Source organism: Emydura macquarii, unplaced genomic scaffold (genome assembly GCF_026122565.2).
Source record: "Emydura macquarii macquarii isolate MOO-44397 ecotype Brisbane River unplaced genomic scaffold, CSIRO-AGI_Emac_v2 contig_2422, whole genome shotgun sequence".
NCBI lineage: Eukaryota > Metazoa > Chordata > Testudines > Chelidae > Emydura > Emydura macquarii.
Window position 1 is genome coordinate 14,833,308 of NW_027132559.1, and position 25,111 is coordinate 14,858,418.

A 25,111-nucleotide genomic window follows, 5' to 3' on the forward strand; every position below is an offset into this window, starting at 1 on the left:
ATTATTTATTGTTATTGAAGTACTAATACTTATTTCTTGAGAATATTGTTTATGGAATTTAGTAAGAGAAATATATATTATTAATTAATTAAAATATGTAAGGTGGATAGATTTGAAGTTGATCTACATGTCATTTTGTATTTTGTGTGTGTGTGTGTGAGTGTGTATAATATGTATATAATCTCAGTCCTGAAAACACTTATGCATGTCCTATTAACTATTCATGTACTTAACTTATGCATATAGGTGTTTCCAGGATCAGTGTTGCAATTTTTATGTTTAGTTTTCTAAAGGATTTTGTGTTGTGTTTATATTTTGTGTTTGCTGATGAAAGAAAAGCAATTATTTTATTACCTGTGCTGGCTTTCTGCACAAGGATGAATTTCATGTATTGTGAAATAATTTTTTCTCCATTTGGGAGGAGAACCCTCTTCCTCATATGCCTTTTTTTGTATGCATATTCCCATCTCAATATTTTGTTAATACTTGAAAACTTCTCTCTTTCCCTCTTTATTAGATATATTCACACAGATTTGCTAGGCTTCCTAAATACTGCAGTTTTAGTGCTGCTTTCCTACAAGTTAATAAGTTACGTTACATAAAACCTACATGCATGCACTAGGTGAACTGGTCAGATGACATGGACTCAAATGCCACACAACTCTATCTTTCACCACATATGATCACTCCAATATCACCATGATGGATCAGTGCTTGGATGAGATTAGCTCGTGGATGAAAAACAGGTGTCTGAAGCTGAACCTAAGTAAGACAGAAGTGATGCGGGTGAGAACAGGAAAGCATTTTGAAGAGTTTATAGCCATAGTGCAGTCTCCTTTGGCTAAAGGTACACATCCACAACTGTTTGTAGTTTAGGAATACTTATGGATTCCTCATTGATGCTGTCATGTAGCTATATTCACAAGCTGTGTTTCTATCATCTCTGGTTGGCTAGGAAACTTCATCCTTTTCTGATGGAAGATGATCTGGCCTCTGTTATTCATGCATTTGTCCAGGGTAGATTGACTTAATTCAAAGTGATTTAAATCAGCAAGTTGGAAACCTTGATTTAAATTGTTTTGCATTTGTTTAGTTTTGTAGTTATTTTCCTAAAGAAAGGTGGATTGTCACTGATTGGTAACCATTAAGGCATGTTGATTTGCAACTAATTATAACCTTTTCACTAAATTTGGTACTTCTTTAACCAGAAGGATATACTATACCTATATACATTTATTTAAGCAGTTACATAGCTTAACATACATTTATTCAGATTCTTAATTTTTACTTTATGTTAGAAAATGGTGAATAATGCATTTCGTAAATACTAGATGATTGACTTTTTACTCATGCTTTGTGTCAAGCTGCATTTAAATGAACATTAGTAATCAATTAAAATGCACAAAACAGCCTTTCCAATTTATTTGTTTAAATAAGACTATTTTAAATATGCTAGACAAATAAGAAAAAAAGCTTATCAAAACATGTTCTGCATTTAAAACTAACTGATTTTATTAAAGAAAGTATGTGTAGTTAGTGAATTGAATTGTTTCTGGTGATGATGTCTTTCAAGATTTTAGAACTAGTAGATCTCATCTTTTCACACCTTGCTTTAATCAGAGATGGCAAGAAGAAAACAAGCTATACTTCTTTTTCAACTTCTGATTGGTTTATCAACTTTGAAAAAAATAGTAATTGAACTGAACTAACTGGATAAAATTGTAATGAAGAAAACACTTTCTCTGCACCTGCAGAAGCAGCTGTTTTCAAAAGCTGGGTTAGCACTTCAACACCTCTGGATCCAAGTGTTTAACCAGTGATATCCACCATGGTTTGACTACCTTTAAAACTCTGGCAGTAAAGAATGTACTGCTTCACTATGATTTTTTAAATTTTTAATTTAAATTACTTTAATAGATTATAGTAAGTTTGGGCTTTACTGTAGGTTGTCAGAATTTCAAATTTAATTTTAGATGAGTTCATTTTTTTAAAAAAAGTCTAACAAATCAGAAAACGTGATTTAAAAATATTATTTTAAAATAATTGATATTTATCCACTGTGCCTTTATCACTTCTTGTCTGGACTACAGCAATGCAGCATACTTGGTTATGATGCCTTCAGTGCTTCGAAAACTTCAACTAGTACAGAATGTTGTAGCATGTCTCCTCAGCAACATAGGCTATATGAAAACATCAGACCTGTCCTCCACTCCCTGACTTCCAATAGAATTTCAAATCAAGTTCAAAGTCTCTGCCGTTATCTTTAAGGCACTCGGTGGACAGGGCCCAGGATATCTAAGGGCTTGACTATACGGTGCCTTAGTGTACACCATCCAGGATGTAAATTCTACCGGCCATCAGTGTATCATGTACTAACTGGTATGTGTCCTGCTGGTATGCACTAAAATTTCCCTAGTATGTATTTAACGTAGTCCTATTTCAAGCAATACTCTGTTTACTACCTAAAGCTCTGGTTGATAACTATGCTTGTCTGCTACGATGGAACTCGCTACAACAAGGATAGAGCTCTTGTGTGTGTGAGAACATTTTTCAGGAGCTGGTCTGAGATTATGGCATGAAGTCCCAGGGAACTAAGGACTATCACAAACCTCTTCACCTTCCTTACTAAGTGCAGGGCTCATTTCTTTGACCTTACCTTCTTCAACAAATACATAGCACCATATATATTAAAAAACCCAAGCTCCTAAAAATAGCCCTTTTTGTTGTGTGTGTGTCTGGGGCTCCTGAAAGATAAATTAGAATCATATCAAAACCCCTACCCATCTTAACATAGGACTCTACAAAATCTAGGACTGACCCTGAGCGTTCACATGGGTTTGCCTAGAGGCTCTGCCCCTATAAACCTTACCCAATGAGGACATTCCACTGCATGTGCTTCTCCCCTTCGGGAGAGGATGAGAGAAGAAATAACACGACAGATGTTAATCAAAGTGCTTAATGCACTACTGGAAGGTCCTGAGACACGATGGAGATGAGTGTGGTGTAAGGCCCTATATGCACCAGTAGGTCCCTCTCTCTTCAGTGACCAGCTGGTGCTCAGTTGTACGGGGGTCAGTGGGGCCACTGGTGGAGTGGGACGCTGTTGATCATGAATAAAGGGATTGGCGTCTGATCCTAAATGAATCCCAAGTTAGACTGTGGCTGTTTTCAATACAAGGCTCACAGAGGGTTTCTTCTCACCTATTACTTAACTTCACTGAACGTTTCTGGGAAAAGCGTCACCTATTTCTGAGACTTTGCCTTAAAAGCCAGGGCAGGTGAATTGTTTTCTCCCAGGACTCGGACACAGAGGAGGCTTCCGTAGGTTACCACCTTCACAGCCCCAAACCTCCTTCCACTGGCAAACCGCTCCCCCGCGAGGTGCCAGACGGGCTAGTACCGCAGCAGCTCAAGGTCACGGCGGTACCCGGAGGCCGGGGCCCGCTCACTTCCCATGTCAGTCACGAGCTTGGAGGCGGAGGGAGGAGGGGAATGAACCCGCATTGGGCAGCGGCAGCGACACTACCAGCCCCGGCACCGTCTGGGTTTTCTCCCCAGGCCAGCAGACGGCGGGACCAGGTGGCAGCAGGGGCAATAGTAGGAGAAGGGCGACAATTCCCCTCCCTCCTCCTCCTCCTCCTCCTCACGCAGGCTCAGCCCCGCCCCTCGTTCAGTCCCATCACGGACCAGTCACACCCCCCCCACCCCCACCCACCTATTATTCGCCTCCCGCCCTATGCCCAGCCCGCCCGCTCGAACCTGCCCCGCCAACCAGTCCCCGCCACTCTTCCGTGCCAATCGCACGTTAGGGTTCCCTCGGCCCGGCCAATTGGCGCTGCCCTTACTCCGCCCCGACCCCTGCCCCTGGCCCAATCAGCGCCGCCCTTGATGGTGAGTGACGGTGGCGGGGGGGGGGATGCGGCGGGGGGGCGAGCTGCTGTGATGCTGCTCGGGTCTAATTCCGGAAACTGCCTGAGAAGCGACTCGGGGGCGGGGCCGAAGGGGGCGGGGCAGGAGGGGGACTTCTCCCTCTCCCCTCCCCCCCCTCCACCCCCGCTCCGCCCGTTTCGCAGCTCCCCGCTCTGCGCCTGGTGCTAGTGCTGAGCTCGGGCTGGGCGGGGCGGGGGGCGTGGCCTGCGCACGGGCTGTTCGGCCCGAGGGGAGGCGGGGCGGCCCGAGGAGTCGTTGGCGGCCGGAGGCGGTGGCGGCTGGTCGGTTGCGGCGGCCTCGCCATGGTTTTCCTTAAACTCCGCGAGCAGGTGGGTGCGAAGGGCGGTGGAGCGGCGGCCGCCGCGCGCCCCTTCCGCGCGCGTGTGTGTGTGAGAGAGACAGGCTGCGGGGGAGGCCGGGCGGCTGCAGTGCCTTGGGGCCGGGGCCGGGCTCTGTGCCCGCCGCTCTGCGCTGGGGAGGGGGCCCATGTGCTCGGGGCGTGTGAGGCTCTGTTACCCTGCGGCGTGTTTGTGAGGGGAGCGAGCGGGCTCGGCGCTGCCGGCCCCTTCTCCCAGGTAACCGGCCCAGGCCGAACAGGTGGCCTCGGGTGTCTGCGGGCGGCTGCCTTCCCTTCCCTTCCGCGCCGCTGCCCGCTCTCGCCTGTACCAGCTGCCCCACATGCTCAGCCGCCCCTTCCCTTTCCCGGCCACACAGCCGCTCGCCCTTCTCTGAGGTGTGAGAGTGTCTAAGGCAGGGGTTCTCAAACTGGGGGGCGGGACCCCTCAAGGGGTGGTGAGATTATTATGGGGGGGGGGGGGGTCTTGAGCTGTGGCTGCATGGCTGACAGCTGACAGCCAGAGCCCTTCAGCTATCGGTGGCTGGAGAGCAGTGGCTGCTGGCCGGGTGCTCTGAAGGCAGTGCCTGCCCCAGCAGTAGTGCAGAAGTAAGGGTGCTGTGGCATAGGGGTGTGGGTGGCATGATGTGGGGAGTTCATCAGTTTTTTTGGGAGGTCATCATAACTTGAAATATATTCAAAGGGGGTCCCAGGGAAAAAAAGTTTGAGAACCCCTTGTCTAAGGAGATTAAATACACTGACATGTACCTGCCTTACACCATGATCACTTAAAGATACCCGCCCTGTTCTCTCTGGCTCTAGAGTTCCTGACTCTGGAAGTGCGCCTGCTTTAATGCTCTGATTATATTCTTGATCATGCCAACCATTCAGATTTTGTGAAGTGCTTTGGGGAAGGAAGGTGCTGTATTAGTGGCGCATATTGACAGGTATTCTCATTGCCCTGGCTCTGTGTCTCAACCTTGAATTTTCCCCAGAACACTTCTAAGCTTTGGCCTGTCTTCTTCAGTTGTACAGCTAAATCTCTGGTTCAGGCCTTTGTTTCATGCTTTGACTTTTGCAACCTCCTCCTGGATGGCCTTGACAACAAATCTCATTGTGTTTCATGTATCCAGTTAAAATGCTGCTACAAAGATAACTTTTCTGGCTTGTTGCTTTGATCACATCACAGAACTCCTTGTGTCTTTTCACTGGCTCTCTTTTCTCCACCCAATCAAACACAAACTATTTGTCTTCACTTCTAAGGCCCATTGAGGCTTACCTATCTTCTCTTATACAGTAGGAAGGTGCTGACTTCCCACCTCTGTTCTGCCAATAATTCCAGTTTTGATTTAGGACTTTGTACTTTCTACCATGCTGTCCTTTGTGCATCAAAACTCTCAATAAAAATCCACAAAGCCCACTGTAGTGTCATCCTTAAAACAGTCTGTTGTGATGCCTACAAAAAAAACACTTGGCAGTGGTGAAGCAGCTGGTGTGCTGTGGACCACTGCTTATCATGCTAACCACTATCATCTCATTGTTACCTTGCACTCCCTCTGTATGTTTGTATCCATGTGCCTCTTGTATTACACTTAAGATTGTAAGCTCTTCCGGGCAGGGGCCCTCCGTATGTTTTATATATTTATACAGTACTTAGCAAGATTGGGTTGGGGACTATAGGTGCTACTGCATTATAAATAATATTTGTCATGATTACTGTCAATAAGTTTAAAAAAAACAACAACCCCTGAGATGTAATTGAAGACCTGAAATTTGATTAGTGAGTCTTATAAGGTCCAAAATATATTTACTGTCCTCAAGAGTTATTTTGGGCTTTAGTTTTATGATCACTTTATTTATTTTTTTAACAAAGTGAGAAGAGAAGGCTGATTTGTTCATTTTTATGTGAAATATAAACACTTTTTACTAAACTTGCGATTCCATGCTATCAGATATACCTGTACAATATGAAATAATTTCTTGAGTAATAATCACATCAGTGCATTAGCATGGAGGTATCTCTTTGAATTTCATCACTGTGCAGTAGGACAAAACAGTGGGGATGGACTCTGGCCTCTGGGTACTGTCACAATAAAGATAATAAATAATTTGGAGAAATGAAACAGGTTTATAGGAATGTCAGTTTGCGTGGATATGTTGGTATGAAAGTATACCTTTATTTCCAAAAGATTAAGGGATGGGGAAGCATCTTTTGAAGAAAAGATGTTATTAAAGAGAGAGATTAATAGTTGGAGTTGTGTAGAGGTTGTTAACAAGTGAGTACCAGCTGTCCTTGAAATCAGTGCATGAAAACTTGGAATATGTTGCTTGTTGTTATGGTGTGCAGTTTTTTAAGCCCATTTATTGAATTGCATGCATAATTGTTAAATAATGGAAAATTATTTTTTAATAGTAAGAATAACCTTCAGCTAGCCTGCTACTTAGCAAAACGACGGTTTATGAAATGAAAGATATGCTTGCTAGCTAGCTGGTGGCATGGTGCTGTTACCTTGCTGCTCAAACAACCAGGCTTTGAATTGATCTCAGTGGTCAGCTGTGATAGCATCTCACATGCTTCATTCAGATATCCTGATACTCTATCAGTGAGGTGTCCTGTTGAAGTGTGTTAGGTTTTTTGTTTTAAATTGGCATTGACTACCCCCACCCGAAAATGAATGCCTGTTTTTTATTTTTTGTGGGTGGTGTTTGGAGTAAGAAGTTATTCTATGGTACCGAATTAATAGAAGTATCAAATGCTGCATCATTTCTGGTATTTGCTGCCAAGCTGTAAACTCCAGCAATTGTGGTTATAGTTAAATCTCTGATACGTGAAGTTATTGTGATTCTTCCTTGTGAAAGTACTAGCTTTATTTTATCAAATGAATATTAGGAATGCTAATGGAACTGCATAGATCATAGTGCTGGTAATAGGTACCTAAAGGGAAGAACTGAATATCCTGATCAGTTCCATTGGTAGCAGTCAAACTAAAGGTTTACTCTAGCATTCATTAAAATAAATGGCAATCCTGTTAACTTCAGTGAGTGTTGGGTCAAGTCTTTAGTTGCTATGTCTGTTCTTTGTTTTATGAAATACATTGATTTTAGTCTAGTTACTACTGGACATCTGTCTAGATAGTTAATACAAATTAATACCCTTGTCAACTTTAACAAAAATTAAGGATTGAAAAATTTGGAGTGAGGAATAATATAGCTTATTCTCCATAAGTGATCCTTCCTTAGAGGGTTTAGGTATATTTGTAGTAGAATGGGAGGATGTTTGTACTGTTGATAATCTTGTAACTATTTTGTGGATACAGAACTTCAGTTTCCAGAATATCACATCTGCACCAATTACAAATACTAAAAAAAAAGTCTAAAAACTTGTTTTGGACTGAAACTTTTCTTCTTTATTCCTTATTTGGAACACTTCTGGCTGGGTCAGCACTGAACCAATGTTCCAGTGTAGGACCACTGTGTTGCAAGAAAGAGGGTATCTTTCAAAAGACATGTGAAAATGGGATCACCAATCTTTTGCTCATTTAAAAAAAAAAAATACCTTGCCTTTCTTTATAAGAGTAGTGATCTTCGTCTCCATTATCCTGGCAGAAAACTGTTCTGATATGTAAATTAGTTATGTTAACTTAGAAAAAAGTGACTACTATATTGAAGTTATTTATGTGCTGTTACAGAGGTATTGTGTTTTACTCCAATTATGGCTGTACGTCATTGGTGGGCAAAGTGATTGCCATGGTGTCTGTACAATCCAATTAATAAGATATTAGATGCAAGGTCATTCTCATTTGTTCAGCAGAGATTGGTAACTTTCCCGCGGCAACAGAGCTAGAAATTTGTCTGTCTTGTTTGGACATCAGCCTATTGGGTAAACGTGGCAGAGTGCTTCTTATACTCGTCTTAGCTTGATTTCTGTTGGGGTTGATTTGGGTTTTACATATGACAATCTTGGGTTGTATTAAGCTTTCAGATTATCTAGCAAGGATGTATGTTCACTGTGTAACTCACTCTACTGTGCAGTGATGCAAACAATAAAAAGGAAAAGGGTTACAGGTCAAAGGGAACAGTAATAAGGTTACATAAGCCATTAGCACATACATTTTGATGGTTCCTTACCATTTAAATATGTTTGCTTTGGGTTTCTTGGCCACTGTCTTAGCTACCTGTACTGTACTAGTTGCAGCAGAATTGGGTCCTGAGGACCCACTTGGAGGCAGAAAGGGTTGTGAAGTCATCCGATGTGTAATATGGCAACCCTTGTGGTCAGAAATCCCTCCATCAGGATCTCAGTTGAACTCACAGGGTGAAATCCCGGCCCCATTGATGTCAATGGCAAAACTCCCATTGACTATGTGGGTGAATGGGGAGGTGGTGGATTTCACCCATAGAGTCAGTCTGGACTGTGGAATTCTAGCTGACTCTATGCTGTGAAGTCTTATATGGCCAGAATTTGGTCCAAAATCCATTGTTCATAGCAATTTTAGATCTGTAATAATTTAGGTTCAGATCCTGCATGTGATAAATGTAAGATACTTTTGAAATGTGTAAATGTTTTCTATTAATGCCAAGCAAATGATGAGAAAACAACTTAAATGGATAGCTTGCATAGCAGAGTTTCTGTAAATCATTGTGGAAAGTAGGTTCTTTTGGGCATATTGATGTCTTTCTTATTTCCAGGATGCTTGACTTGGGGGGAGGGGCTTTTGTACCAACTTATGCTGTACTTTGTTCACCTTGTTGGATGGCATCCTATATACATCTGGCACCAGCCAGTGTTCTGTTTTTGTTCTATACTGTGTTCATCACCCTGCTGCGAGAGTGTCACATGTTCTAGCTTCTTCCAGAATGGCTTTAAAACAGTTTTCCTGCGTAATGTTTGATATTCATATCTGCCTCCCTTTCACCTGGAAGTAGAAGTGACAGTACTACAGACTGCATTCAGCATGGCTTAATATCTGTTTAATAGAGTTTAAACTTCAGGTTCATTAGCTCCCTATAGTGTATGATCAGAGTAGAAGATTGATTTAACTTTTTTAATGAAAGCAGTTTGTTTGTAGGTCTGCATTCTGATATGCCTCAAGATTCAGGTATAAAACTTCCTTTTTGTTAACCTTGGTATCTTTTTTTAGTTGTCTAGGAAAATATTTGAAGTTGTGGACATGGTATCTTGAAAGGCCAAATAGAAAACACTATCTCGATTTGGGTTCAGTCATAGAAGTATTAGGACACCATTGATACATTGAACAAGTAAACAAGAGTTTACTTGTCCTATGAACTAAATTTTACAAAATTCTAAATCTTAAGATTAAATGTACGTGCATGAGAATGAATGTTTTGTCAAATATTGCTTATTCTAAACAGGTAGATATGTGAGTTTAGCTGAGGTTTTTAATTTCAGAAGACCTGCTGGACCATGCTTTCCACAATAGAATCTGTTACGTGCCTATCAGTACATTTAATTTCAGTACGCTTTTATTGCTGGAACACTTGAAGACCTCTTCGATCAAAATCTATAGCCACTCACCTTGTTCTGTTCTAGCTATAGGCTGCTTGTGGCAGTTTGTTGAACAGTGCTTCATTATAACTATTAAAAACCTGGCTCCTCCTTGAAGACACCAATATTTAAACAATCCACATCCTGATTTGTTTCCTCCCCATGGAGGGGGGAGACGGTTAGGGCCTGGGATAGCGGCCATTGAAAGCCATCTGTGCACTGCATATTTAACTTTTCTGTTGGGCTACCTGTTAGGCTATGTTTAGGATGCATTATTTCCCAGTAATCAGACTCTGCTTAATGGAATAAGGCAGAGAACAAGCAGTGGCTGCATGAGGCTATTAGTGACCACTTACCTCAAAAGTCCTTGAAAGTGAGTGTACTGATTTTTTTTTTTTTTTATTGCCCATTTATATCTTTCTGTTAGCTAAGATGGATCTTATTCAACTGGCAGTTAAACAAATGTTTGCAGTGTCATCGTGAACACTGAATGCTAACATGGTTGCTATTTTCATTACTGGTAGTGTTAAACTTTATTTTTGGCATGAATTCTAAAAAGGATAAACATCCAAATCAGTTCCTTATTGCACTAGGAAGATAAATGGTCTTATTGGGGTGGGAGAGCTGGGAGAAGAAGAGCTGTTGTTCTGGGAGGAAGAGGTGTCAGATGGAAATACCATTTTTAACTCTTTCTTTAAACCCTATGCAAATATCAATTTTTGGAGAATTCATGTCTCTTCCCTATTAGATTTAAGAGGTTGCAGTTGGATTAAAAAAATCATCTAAAATACCAAGCAGCAACAAAAACAAACTACCCCAACAACAACCCTCCCAATCTCTTAAGAAATTAAAAAAAAAAAATAAAGCAACCAAAAACCCAACCCCCCTTAAAACTTGCTTTTAAACTACATTAGACATCAAAAATGTATCCAAATATTTTCATTTCTTTGTATTTTCCTCAGTCTTTCTGATAATTATTACCCCTGGGTTTAGAATCCATGTGCATTGACAAGATGTTGTTCGGACTCAGGTAACTCTAAGAACTTTTCCCATTATGCAAGAGACAGGTGATCCACCTCAAACACAGAGCTCAGAATTGCTTCCATTCCATGGTACTTACATTTAAAGCTGTTAAGGAGTACCTAGTTTTACATGTCTTTCATTTCTTTGAGTAAATGGACCCCAGAGGGAGGGAGGGAGGATTTTGAGAGCCACTGACTTGCAAACAAGCCGTTCTCCTCAGATGAGAAGAGATGTTTAAACACAAACAAACAAAAGCTCTGGGCCTGCAATCTGATCTGCAGAGCAGATCCCATTGACCTCAGTGGGGACTCTGTGAGGGCATAAGGGTCCATTTGTGCAGGTCAGATTGAAGGTTTGCAGATGTTATTTGTAGCCAAGGATCTGGAAACAAAATAAGGCGAACAAACAGTGACTATTTTGTCAATAGAGAGCTAACTTCATAAAAGCTTGTAGAAAAATTGCCAGTACCTGCTGGAGTCTGAAAACCACTGAGAACTTTGAACTAGTAAACTCTCTCCTTCCTATATGGATATTGACATCCCCAAAACGCTTTTCCTCTGGTCATTGACCAGACTGGAGAAGAAACGCATCTGTCTGGTGGAATAGGATGACTTTGAAGCTAATTACTCTTCTACTGCACTTCTCGTATATCCTCCACTTTCTCATCTCTTTCAACATCTAGGCCACTATCTTTTTCTTAATCCCCTTGAACTTTGTGAAGCCAAACTACTACTGGATATGATCTGTTTTCCTCTTCCTGCCAACTTCTCTTTCTACCATATTTCTTTTATTTTCCTTTTGCCTTTATTTCTGTCTTTCCTATTTCTGGAACTTGAGTGGGAGACTGAAGTTGCCTTAGTTACAGTGGCTAACCACTTTTAAAAAGTTATTTATGATGTTTGTGTTTATATAACTTATAGTGTAATAGAAATCATATTACAAAATTATTTGACATATTAAAATTGCAATTAAATGTAAATAAGGCAGCACCACATCTTTGAGTTCAACCAATATCCTGCTATATACTGTAAGACTCATAGACTTCAAGGCCAGAAGAGACCATCATGATTATCTAGTCTAACTGCCTGCACATCACAGATTACAGAACCTCACCCATCCACTCCTGCAGTAGGCCAGTAACTTCTGTCTGAGTTACTAAAGTCCTCAAATCTTGTTAAAGACTTCAAGTTATAGAGAATCTACTATTCACTCTAGTTCAAGCCAGCAAGTGACCTGGGCTTCATGTGGCTGAGGAAGGCAAAATCTGCCCAGAGTCTCTGCTGGTCTGACCTGGGTGAAAATTCCTTCCTGACTCCAAATATGGTGATTAGTTAGACCCTGATTATGTAGGTAAGACCCACCAGCCAGACATCTGGGAAAGAATCCTCTGTAGCAGCTCAGAGCTCTCTGCATCTAGTGTCCCATCTCTGGCCATTTGGAGGTATTTGCAAATAGCAGTTAGGGATGGGCTGTGTGCCATTGTAGGCACCCTCATTATACCATTCCCTCCATAAACTTATCAAGCTCAGTCTTAATACCAGTTAGGTTTTTAGCCCCCCCACTAATCCTCTTGGAAGGCTATTCCAGAACTTCACTCCTCTGATGATTGGAAATGTTTGTCTAATTTCAAGCCTAAACTTGCTAAAGTCCAGTTTATATCCATTTGTTCTTGCTGACATTGAACCTTAACTTGAATAACTTCTTTCTCCCTGGTGTTTAGTCCTCTGATGTATTTATAGCAAGCAATCATATCTCCCCATAGCTTTCATTTAAACAAACTAAGCTCCTTAAGTCTCCTCTTGTAAGGCAGGTTCTCCATTCCACTGATCATTCTAGTAGCCCTTCTCTGCACCTGTACCAGTTTGAATTCATCTTTCTTAAACATTGGAGACCAGAATTACACACAGTATTCCAGATGAGTGCATTATGCAATGCCTTGTACCACAAAGCCTTGTACAATGGTTAATAACACTTCCCTGTCTCTACTGGAAATGCCTCACCTAATGCATCCTTGGTTTGCATTAGTCTTTTTCATGACAGCATCACATTGGTGGCCTGTCATCCTGTGATTGACCAATACACCCAGGTCTTTTCCCTCCTCTGTTGCTTCCAGCTGGTAAATCCCCAGTTTACATCAAAAATTCATGTTAGTCCCTAAGTACATTACTTTGTGCTATTAAATTTCATTTGATTTCTATTACTCCGCTTTTCAAGGTCATCCAAATCTTCTTGTATGATAATCTGGTCCACCTATATGTTAGCAGTACTCCCAACTTTGTGTCATTTTCAAATTTTATTAGCACCCTCCCACTTCTTGTACCAAGGTCATTAATGAAAATCTTAAATAAGATTGGTTCGAAGACTGATCCTTCAGGAACTCCACTAGTAACCTCCCTCCAGCCAGATAGTTCACCTTTCAATATGACCCTTTTAAACCATTTCCTCACCCATCTTTGGATTAATCCCATCTTTTCCAATTTAACTAATAATTTCCCAGCTGGAATGATATCAAATGCTTTATTGACATCAAGGTAGATTAGATATACTGTATTTCCTTTGTCTAAAAAATAAATTATCTTCTGAAAGAAAGATCAGGTTGGTTTGGAAAATCTACTTTTTGTATAACTGTTTTGTTTTATCCCAGATATTGTTTACCTCCATATATTTAATTATTCTCTCTTTCAAAATTTGCTGTATGACCTTGTGTACAATTGCAGTCAAACTAACAGGCCTGTAGTTTCCCAGGCCACTTTTTTCCTTTCTTAAATATAGATACTATATTAGTCATCTACAACCCCCAAGTTTAAGGTTCATTAAAAATCCTTGCTATTAGGCTTGCAATTTCTTGTGCCAATTCCTTTAACATTCTTGGATGAGGATTATCTGGGGCGCCTGATTTGGACCCATGATTTTGGCTTTTGTGTTTTGGTTTCCATGTTGAATGTGGTAATTTCTACTTCCATATCTTCGCTGCCATTAGCTACCATGCCACTGCCCCCAAGCGTCTCATTACTACTATTAAAAACTGAGGCAAAATATTCATTTAGGTGTTGGGCCATACCTGGAATATTTTTAATCTCTACCCTATCCTCAGGGTTTAGTGGTTCCACTTTTTTCTTTTTTTCTTTTTTCTTTTCTTTTCTCTTTTTCTTTTCTTTCTCTCTTTCTCTTTTTCTTTCTAAATGTATATGGCTGTAAGAGTGTTTCATTTTTAGTGAGTCTGGGAGCCAAGTTCTGCCCTAGGTTTCAGAAATGTGATTTCATTGAAGCCAATGACTTTTTATTGAAGTGGAATTTTATGGCTGTAACTGAGGTGAAACAGTATGTTTCTAGATCAGCTGGAAAAAGTTTTGTTTTCATTTCAATACATACAATGATGCATTATGTCCAGACAAAGTGTTGGAGTCCATACTGCCTAGATTCTTTTTCAAGGTTTTTTGAGGGAAATGTTGATCAGTGGTTGCCTAGTGTAGCGATAATATAAATCTGCCAGTGTGTATGGAGGATTGATTTGAGTGAGCTTTAACTTGTGTCTGTCTCTGTTCTATGTATAAGGTTTTTAAATCTAGATGACAAATTTTTCAGAACTGCTTGAGTTTATAGATTTAAGGAAATCCAAAGATTTCAGAATTCCTTAGAATCTAGTATCTTATCTTTTCCCATGCTACTAAGTTACTAATAAACTATGCTGAATTTACTGGGAAACATTTAATCTCCGGTGTTCGTAACTTTAAGTGTTGTTCTTGCAGCTTGCAGTGCTACTCTTTGAAAGAAGTGAAGCTATAAACTGCATATTAGGAGTTTAACAGAGACTAGCTGGCACAAGAAAGGCCAAAATTTACATTTCTTGGCACTTTCTTACTGCATAGGAAGAGGAAGAATGCAACCTATGGACATCCCAGGACTATTAAACTAGATCAGTGCTCTTCTAGTACAGGAAAGTAGCTGGTGTGATGGAAGGAGACAATGGAAAGAGTAAATTGCCCCTGATGAATACCGACGTTTAAAATGTGGTGAGGGAAGTAAACATTAGTAGGTCCTAGACTCCCATACATCTTCCTATCTCCCTGTCAGCTATCTTCATACTGCTTTTACTCAAATTTAATAATTGTTTTTATTGTGAAGTACCTAGCTATAATAATAGGCATACTGGCCTCCAGAGATCTCCAATTTAAGTAGGAACTACTAATTCCTGTTGCAGTTTACACAAACTCATTCATTTACTTCTGCCTTCAGAGGTATATTATCACCTGAACAAAGAATTTGCCTGGCCATGTGAGAACACTTTGTTTCTGAAAGGAGAAAAGTAAGCCTGGCTTTTCACAAGCACTCTTAAAATTCATCAGGAAATGTGTTTGGAACATTAGTAGTGGCCCTATTTTTAGAATGTTACTTTAAAAATGTTATTTAAAAAAATTAGAATGTGTTCAAGGCTGAGTAAGGAGGTGTCTCAACTTTTTTTTTGCTGTGTGGCTAGTCTGTTACTATTTGTTACAAATCTTCTATTTTTTGTTTTGGTTGTGATTGTTTTTAATTGTCAGGACACCTATGGCCTAAGAGGTGTCTCTTGCATGTTTGTGCTTACAATCTAAATATTTAGCTTTAAACTAATGGAGGAAAACACCAAAACAATAACAATACTTTGATTTGCAACACACTTACAATTACACCTACCACCTTTTCAGGGTGTTTTTGTTATCCCCATACTACCTCTCAAAGCCTGTTTCCTCACAGCACCTTCTGGGCAGGGGCTTGCAGTCTTTCCTTGGACTGGGTACCTCAGACCCATTTTTGGCTTCCTTTATGGCAGAGATCTCCAAACTGTGGGGTGCACCCCATAGGGGGCACGGAGGAATGTTCAGTGGAATGTAGCAGAGCCCGGGCCAGCCCCCATGTGGGATGGGGAGGGAGCGCCACCTAGCCCCGTTCTGTCCCAGGGTCTGCTCTAGCCACCCCCACCCCCAGCTGCGGCCCCTGGTCCTCTGTACATTGCTTTGCTCCCAGCTGCAGCTCCTGGCCCTGACCACGGCGCTGCTCCTAGCCCCAGCGTGGAGGGGTGCAGTCAGAGGTAAGGGGAGATGCAGGGTAAAAAGTTTGGGGACCACTGCTTTATGGTCTGAAGACAGTTGCCTTCTGTTTGAAGGGGTCTAACAGTGCCCAAGCAAGCTATCACATGGAGTTCAGGTAGTCTTTATGGAAATAAATATTTTTAGTAAAAAATTATAAAATGTTGAGCATACTTTTAAACTATTATGACTAAGCAGTCAGAGTATTACCTCTGGCATGGGAGGAAAAAATCTGTTCAGTTCTCAGTTCAAAAACTCATTTCCGCCCATGTGTCCCAATAATTCTGTCTCTCTGGCTTGAAGCTTTGTGTCGTCTAGGAGAGCTGAGTTGCTTTGGTCTCCTATTACCATTGTTTGAATTTGTATTCAGGTAGTGTCTGGACACTCCAGTTCCATTGTACCATATATATGAAAAGACAATCACTGCCCCACAGATCTTGCAATCCAAATATTAATGTAAGATGAGACAACAGGAGGCCCCTCTTTATGAAATGAGTCCAGTTATCTACTATACCACCTTTCCCAGATAGTCTGGGTCTGCTAACTCTTCTTCCTCAGTCCATAGTAGGTCGGGACAACAATAAGCCTTGTCACCTTTGGTTTCCCCTTTGTAGATGTGCATGCATAGCTGTAACTTTTGGGGATCATCCAGTAACACATAGGAGCTGTACCTGTTACACTCAGTGAAATCTGATATCTCTTTGTGTAGATGAACATCTGCATATTTTTAGCTATGAACACCTTTCTTAGTGGCTTATTCTGTTCCTACCAGTAAATTATTTATAGAGAAATAACAAATTCTGAACTGTAATACAAAATGAAAATTGGTTGTAGCTATCTGTCTCTGTGCTATACAGATATTAAATAGTGTCGGGGAGCAAATATAATTAGATGTCAGTCTCTAGGGAGAGGGTGGTAGTTTCCTGTAATTTGCAGAAAATGTATTTAACCTCAGTCCCAACGGAAGCAGGAATATCAAATCATAGGTGGGATAGTAGTCTATGCTTCATGTCCGTATAACATCCATTGTCATTAAAAGGATGCCAATTGAATTGCTGTTGTGTGCAAATGTTTTATTTGCTACTCACATGTAACTCCTTGAGTCACAATAAACGAAAGAGTTTTTTGAAGGAGAAAATTGTTTTCCTCTTTATGCATGTATGTATATTTATTTAGTTATTTTTGCAGTTTTGACCTTATCCAAAGTCCACTGCAATTAATAAGAGTCTTTAATTGGGTTTTGGATTAGGCCCTTTGAACATCTGATAATACTTTAAATTTTCGGAAACTAGAATGATTATCAAACCACAAAAATTTGTTGGAGAATTACAGGGTTGGTGTAATACAATGAGTAGATTTCAAGATGAGTGTTCCTTTAATGAGCTATATGCACACTGAGAGTAGTTGCCTCTGAAAAGGCAATCATCATAAAGTTGCAGCTTGATAGACTGTCAGTGAATACAAGTGTTTGCCTAAAATTTGATTTTCAATCCAAGATGCCCTCCTTTAATATTGCCTTCTCTTTGTAGATATGTTGAGGTGAAAAACAAAGAATAAGACAGCTCAAAAAATGAGGATGTGAAAGGCGCAGTGATTTGAAGGAGTGTGACCGTTAATACTGTAAAACAGAAGCTGACAAATGGGCACCGATAACTAGGCTATAGAGAACGAAAAACTGGGTTGACAGCTTTTTTTGGATAAGGGATTATTTTGGGCAATGTGAGTTGGAAAAGGTAGTTTTGCATAAAAGCAGATTTGCCTACAATATGTAATTAAAAGAAAATGATCCTCAACAGTTGAAAATCTGACAGGATAGCAAAATCTGGAATAGCTTGCTGGGCTGAAGAGAGTGACGAGTAGAAAAGAGTGTCTGTAAAAGTACATAAAACTGAGAACCCATGGACTATCTATTTGGGCCATTCATGTTTGCGGAATTAATCTCTGCAAATTAAATGATATGCCATACCTAATATAGTGTTCATTTCTTGTACAAGATGCAGTACACGTGGTGTTTTTAACAGTATTTTTAAAAAGTCAAGTGAGTCCTAAGATTAGAAACAAGATTTTTAAGTGCATTTTCAGCAGGTATGGGATTTAGGGGTTTGTGCTCATGTGGGAGTATTCAACATGCACACAGACCACTAAACCCATTGTGACACACTGCATCTCCATGTACACTCTTATGGTATGGTTGTGTAAGTGTATTGTTTAATGCAAAGTATGTCATGTAATATGTTTTTGGAATGCTCATGGCGAACTGAACATTATTGTTATAATAGTATGTTTGTTGCAATGTCATGTGCGTGGTTATGAGGCTTCACAATGTAATCTTCCCAAATATGTGACTCATGGCTTGAGGAGATCTAGGCAAAACTCTACAAAGCTGAGAAGCCATTCACACCTCACTAAGACTTGTATAGAATAACACATTTTAGAATTCCAAGAACAAAGGACCAGCCCAGACATCAACAAGCAAATCTACAAAGATCCAGTGTCTCAGGACGTGGAGAAAACCATGCATGTCTACTGGTTGTCACTTGGCCCTGAAGTGGGGGAGGGTGAGGCCCCGGGGAGGGGCGAAGGGACCTGTTGAAAAGGGGGGATAATTTGGCTGTTAGGGGTCACCTTCTTTTCCACTCCTGTCTACAAACAACATCAAGCAACTGAAGCATTGATCACAGGGGGAGAGCCTGGTTGGAGGCTGACCAACCAGCCTGTGGTGAGACTCATCTAAGACTGTAAAGTTGCTGAAAGTGTTACGCTTAGTTTAGAACGTATTTGCCTTTTATTTACTTATGATCATCAAATCTGACCTGCTTTCCTCTGACTTATAATCACTTAAAATCTTTCTGTACTTAATAAATTTGTTTTTGTTACGTATAAAGCGGTTTGGGTGTGTGTAGAGACTTCATTTAAAGTGACAAAGCTGATGCATATCTATTTCTTTGATAAATCGACGAACTAATTATGAGCTTGCAAGGTTCAGTGGGCAACACTGAACGTTACAAGACAGAAGTTCCTAGGATTGCATTTGGGACTGGGGGTGTTTGCTGGGCTCATTCTATTGCATAATCCCATGAGTGGCTGTCCGGAAGCACTCACTCTCTGAGTTGAGGGTCGCTTGCATGCAGGAGGCTGTGCGTGGGCTGACCCAGGAGTGTGGGTTCACATGGCAAGGCAGTCAAGTGAGTGAGACATTGGGATGACAACTATACACCAGTCCAGATTGCAGAGGTGAACGTCACCCCATATACAGTACAAGGGAATACAATACATGGTAAATACAAAAAAAAGAAGGTAAAATGAACAGGTTGGCAAACGGTAATGGCAGAATGGTCTTTGGGAAGTTTCAAAACTAGAACTGCAATGTTGGTGAATGATTGGTAGATTATGGTTTGGTTTCTTATCCAAAAAAAGTCTGTTCATAGCAGGCTTTCTGCTATGAAGAGACAAAGTTGAGGTAGTTTGCAGTAGTTCAAAGGGAGATGACCAATGCAAGAATAAGGATTTAAGCAAAGACGTTGTTTTAATGACAAAGTGTGATTGTTGGACAAAGCACGGTGAAATGGAAATTCTCTTTAGCCTTGAAAGCAAAGTTTAAGGACTGAGTTAAGGGCTTGGATGGCATTGGCAGCAGAAGATAAACCATCAGCCCTTCTTTACTTGGTGGAAGGGGAGCTCTAAGTGACACAGAGAATGCTCTAACACTGAGGCTAGAGAAGAAGCTCTAGAGCAATGCCGTTGTTATGGAAAGGACTTGTACCCCAGAGGAACTGCCTACTGCACAGCATGACTGCTTGGGCTGTGTGGTGGGGCCGGGATTTGGGCATTCAGCACTTCGCACTTTTCTTGTTTCAGGCTTTGTTTGCAGATTGAGTAAAACAGCCCTGCATTAATTCAAATTTAATTCACATCTAGAAGGTCATCTCTGCAATCAATAAAGAAAGGCTTTGCTGGCAGAACTAGATTTTTATACTTTTATAATTTTGACAGTTGCTTAAAATAGACTAGTATTTTTATGGATTTAAATTTTCAGTTGTGGGAAATTATCGGAGGTGTCACAATTATTTAATGACAGTAGATGTTGAGATTGAAAAAGTAAAAGCTTTATAACTGTTAGAACACAAACTCTCAACATCACATCAGTTTAAGAATTTTCTTTATATATAATAAGTTCTCAAGCAGCATTTTTCTTTGCCTCTGTAAATTTTAATTATTGTTGATGAAAATATTTTGGTCAGTTGTGTGTTTATAGTGAAATCCATTTACTGATAAAAATCTAATTCTTCCAAGCCTAAATAAAGGCAATACCCTTTTAAAAAAAATACTGTAAGCTTAAATGTGGCAGAAATTGGTTTATAAGCTCCCATTTGCCAAGGAAAGATTTCTGTTTATTTTTTGTCAAACCCTGCCCTTATCCGTGTTGTCTGGAGCACTTTAAGTGAAACATAACTATTTGGAGACCACTTTTTAAATATTTGCTAAGGATGAACAAGTGTGTGTACATGAGAGTATTACTCTGTATGTTACTATTACTCTATTCCTCTATATGTTCTTTAGTGTCATCCCTCTTACACTTATTTGCCTAGTATTTCAGCTTGATTAGGGTGCTTTTTTGTACTACTTGTTATGATACTACTAGTTACAATTACTCTCGGTCTCTTTATGATGATATCCATAGTTATCTGCAGTACTGAAGCTCTGTGGTCACCAGAGAAAGCAAATCTAGTGTAGTGCTTTTCTGATATAATCATGTCTGGATTTGTTTTTTCACTATACCATTTAATAGCTGAGTAGAATCAGTTTGGTAACAAGTGGTGAATTTAGTATTATTTACAAGTTGAACATTTTGTCTATGAAAAACCTAGACTTTCTCAAGAGTTGCTGCCCTGCCTATCTTGTTTTGTTTGTTTTTTATTTAGTGGGTTGAAAAGTTCCTTAATTTTCAGCGTGGGCAAAACTGGTTTTAAAATTTGATTAACCTTTTTGTGTCTGGACCAAGAATGTGCGAGGTTCTGCTATTTAGAACTTGGTAAACTTTCAATAAGGCATTTTACTGATATTTGAGTGGTCAATCATTGGCTAAGCTTTAGTAAGATGCAGCTTCACCTGTATGTCAAGATTTCTGTCTGAAGAGTTGCTGGCAGGCAGTCTTACAGAGCTTGCATTTTTTTTTGCTGGGATAATTCCTGTAAATCATGACAGGAATTTATTAATGCCTAATCAGTGCTCTTAAAACTGGTATTTTTTTGGTGGGAGTGAGGAATTGAATTCCATTTAGCTTTTTTCTCAAAGGCATGTCTTTGTCTCTTAATAGCAGTATGAAGGCTGATGAGACAAAGAAAATGAGTGTGAAATCACAATGTTGCAGTTTGTGAGCATTTTCAGGCTCCATGTCTGCTCAGAGAGAGAGAATGTACTTTTCCTCCCCCCATCTTTAAGTGTGCTGTTCAAAGAGCTTTTTATTACAGGAAAATTTAGGTGGCATCCTCTTCCATAGAAGAAGAGGATTAAGAATATGAATGCTATTTTATTTACTTGCCTTGATAGTAAAGAAATTACTGCAATGTGTTGATTCTCAAAGGAATTGTTCTAATAAGCTTTGATTGTTCAGAAGGAAGTATTGAAAATTTTACTACGGTTCCTACTGGAATATTAAGAAACTCAATTTTGTTAATGCTCTTCCTGTTGCTTCAGAACAGTGGTTCTCAACCTATTTACCATTGTGGGCTGCCTATGCAGCCCTCTGTATTTTGTGGGCTGCACCCACACAGTGTATATAGTATGTGTATGGCCCTGAGGATGACACATGGGCTGCAGCTGTATGCTGATTGGGCCGCCTGCAGGTTGAGAACCACTGCTTTAGAAGAAGGTTCATCAATGTGTCATAATATTTTTCCATTAAAGATACTATTAGGTAACCTGGTCCTGCACACTGTTTTATTTGTATAAGTATATATAATTGTAAAACAATATGCATAGGGATGTTCTTATGTATTTTAACGAATGTTTTTACTTTTTTTATTTGAACATTTCTTCTACAATGCTTGCAACTTTAATATTGCATCATTGGTAGTGCATGAGAGCCTGAAAATAACTGCTAAGCCATTGTCATCACTCCTAGCACTTCATTCAGTTTGGACAAACAATATTTGTGGAATGAACGCAATTTATATTTTGGTCATTCTGACTGATTACTGTGAACCTACATGCCAGTCTCATCAGTCATGCTGTGCTTTAAAACCTTACCAGCATTCTTTTTCTTTCTCACCTTAAGGGTCTGTGGCTGGTAAAACTGAATTTATTGTATTCAAAGATGCAAAAGTTAAAAATGTTAATAATATAGGTTTGAATGCTTACATTCTAAAAATGCTACTTCAGAGTACTGAGATACTTTCTTCATGAACTTCCAACCTCAAGCTTTCCTTGTAAAGGTTTAATGTCCCCTCTACAAGCACTCTTGTTTCAGACAAGATTAAGATTCTTTGAGTTGTATCCATCCCCCCCAGTGCTCCACTTTGGGTGCTCTTACACCCGATGTGCCTTTGATCAGGGATTTTTGGTAGTGTTGCCCGTTTGACCTGCACATGCACACTACACATCCTTACTGAGGCTATACAGGGCTGTGTGGATGAACTGCCATCAGTTCTTCTCAACTGCCTTAGCATGAGACAGAGCCTTAGTGTGCCTTTCTGTTTGAAACTACAAACTACTCAGCCTTTTTCTTTGATTAGTTTATTATTTCTGAGACAAACCCCTCTAAAACAATCCCTTCCCCTGTATGTGGCGTTTGGGGGCAGAAAACCTTCTCCTTAGATCACTGTTGCTCTGGGATACAAACAGGGTCTCCAGGCTTCAAATGGTGCCTCTCTTGCAGTGATGGGCATTGTCAGTGCTTCTACTGCTTGGCGGAGTTGCGTATGCCTCAGAAGTGCTCCATTTTCTCTGTTTTTAAAGTGCTTGGAAGAATCGAGGGATAATTCTCAGACTTTCTTAATGATGGAGCATTCTCTCTATCTGGCCTCAGATCCAGATCAGGACACTCCTCTGGACATCAGCCTGGGAGTAAGTACAGTGCCCTTTTCACTTCAGCAAGAATCATAGGACTGAAAGGGACTTTGAGAGCTCTTCTAGTGCAGTCCCCTGCACTCAAGGCAGGACTAAATATTAAGCATTATATTAAGCACGTTTACCGGGATCTGCCCAAGGTAAAGGATACCCATCAAAAGAGAATCCAATCTCCTCCAAAGGCGTCTACTTAGGAAAAAGTCTGTCTTCTCCAAGTAAGACCGTTTTGGAGGCCTCACATCCCAAACTAGGTACCTGCTGTGACTCCACACACTGTCAGTACTGACCTCATAGTCTGGGCTCCGGGCTTTTTTAAGAATGGGGCACCCAACATGTTTTAGTAGTGAGATTTTCTGTACCACAGAAACAGAACTCAGTAGCACAAGAGTCTGAGCTCCTCTTCTAAGAAAGTGGTACCTACAACTCATTTAGTACCATCTGTACCTGTGTCAGCCTCCAAGACATCCTCTGTACAGGGTAAACGTTATGCCTGTCATACAGTTTCAGTTTCTCTTAAGACATCCTCATTGGTACTGACTATAAGTACCAGGAAAGACCTGCCGGAGCATCTTAAATCTTTGGTACTAACAATGGAATGTGGCCCTGTACCTCAAACTTGCCAGGTACTTCAGGAATATATTCCAGAGAACTACTTGTTTCAGATAAGCCAGAGTCTCCCTTACTAGTGGGTACCAAAAGAGTACTGACACAAGTAGGGTCACTGAGATTGCACCATTCCCTGGTGCTGCTTGACTACAATACCTTTGAAGTGTGGTGGGGCTTTCTTGCTTGATGAAGAGGAATCCTATGACTCACATGTTTTGGTCCAGGATTACCGTATTCACCAGATGAGGGAATTCCTTCCTCCTGCCTTTGAGGAAAGGGAGGCATTACATCAAAGACAAGCCTGTTGTGGGCTTGCAACCTGGTTCGAGCACCAGTGGATGCCATCTTGGGTGTCCTGTGGACCCCCGTAGTGGCCATGCTGGGATCGTAGGTGGCATATTGCCAACAGTTTTCACAGGTGACTAGTCTGTCCCGTGGGAACTACACAACAAGAAATTCTCCTAGCCCATCTATACTTCCTTAGCTCCCACAGGATCAAATATCGTTTGAAGAGCAGGAAACCAGAGCAGATAAGGTATACTGCAGACAAATATTTCTTCACTAGATGAGGTGTTTGTGCCTCCCCCATCTTCTACAGCTGATGATTTCTGAGAATTCCAGGAGTTAATGAAAAGTATTGCAGACTCCTTACATATCCTCTTGAAAGAATCACAGCATAAACCCCTGGATATCCTTCAGTGGACTCATTGTGCTCATGTTGCCCTGCTTGTCAGTGAGGCCCAAGACTATTTGGAAGACCCTGGAAATGATACCACCAACATGTAAATTAGCTGATAAAAATGTTAAGTTTTAGCTAAGGATTCTGAATTTATTTTGTTTACCCATTCTGCATCCAACTCTCAAGTTGTGGAGGCAGTGAATGAACATGGCTGGCAACATCACATGAAAGCCACTCTGTATGAGAAGGATAAAAAATACCTTGATCTATTTGACTGTAAGACCTGCACATCTGCAATACTTACATTTAGAATTACGAACCGTCAGGCTCTCGTGGCTAAATACAACCACTCTGATTTCACCAGATTGACCACCTTTATTGAACATCTACTGGTTGAAAAGCGTGAGCAGTTCCAGACTATTCTGAGGGCCAATTCTTAGCCAGTGTGTCATTGAAGGCCTCGGATGTTGCAGATGCTGCTTGGTCCATCTCTATGGTAAGATGTGGAGAGCATTCTGGAGAGAGTTCTGGCTTCAGCTTTCAGGATTTCTAAAAGAGGTCCAAAATATAGTTGAGGATCTTCCTTCCTCACATGAATCCTTGCATACCCTATAGGGTTCCAGAACCACCATGAGATCTCTTGGGATTTACATACCTACAAACAAAAGGTTTAGTAGATCCCAGACAGTACAGAGGTCTTGCTCACTTCATTCTCTGTTTTTCAAAGACCTTATGAACCACCCAAAAAGCAAGCACAATTTCAGAGGAAGAAAACATCTTTCTTCAGTATCTGCCACTCAGAATCCATCCACTTATAAGCAACAAATTTGATGGGCTGGTCAAGGGCCTGGAACAGTCCCACAGAACCGAGCTGCCTCTGCATCATTACCCTTTTTTGG

The 25,111-nt window shown here is 40.6% G+C and overlaps 1 protein-coding gene across 2 annotated transcripts in view; it reads left to right on the forward strand.

The window, feature by feature from the left end:
* The first annotated feature begins 4,132 nt into the window (after window positions 1-4,132).
* Window positions 4,133-25,111, forward strand: part of ANKRD28 (ankyrin repeat domain 28) — a 220,584-nt gene continuing 199,605 nt past the window's right edge. The window contains exon 1 of one of the 2 annotated variants that reach the window (XM_067561969.1): window positions 4,133-4,259. Coding sequence is in view for 1 of the 2 variants with exons in the window: in XM_067561968.1 (XP_067418069.1) it covers window positions 4,233-4,259 (27 nt within the window). In the remaining variant the exon portion in view is untranslated. The remainder of the gene's footprint in view (window positions 4,260-25,111) is intronic. The other variant, XM_067561968.1, reaches the window with a different exon arrangement.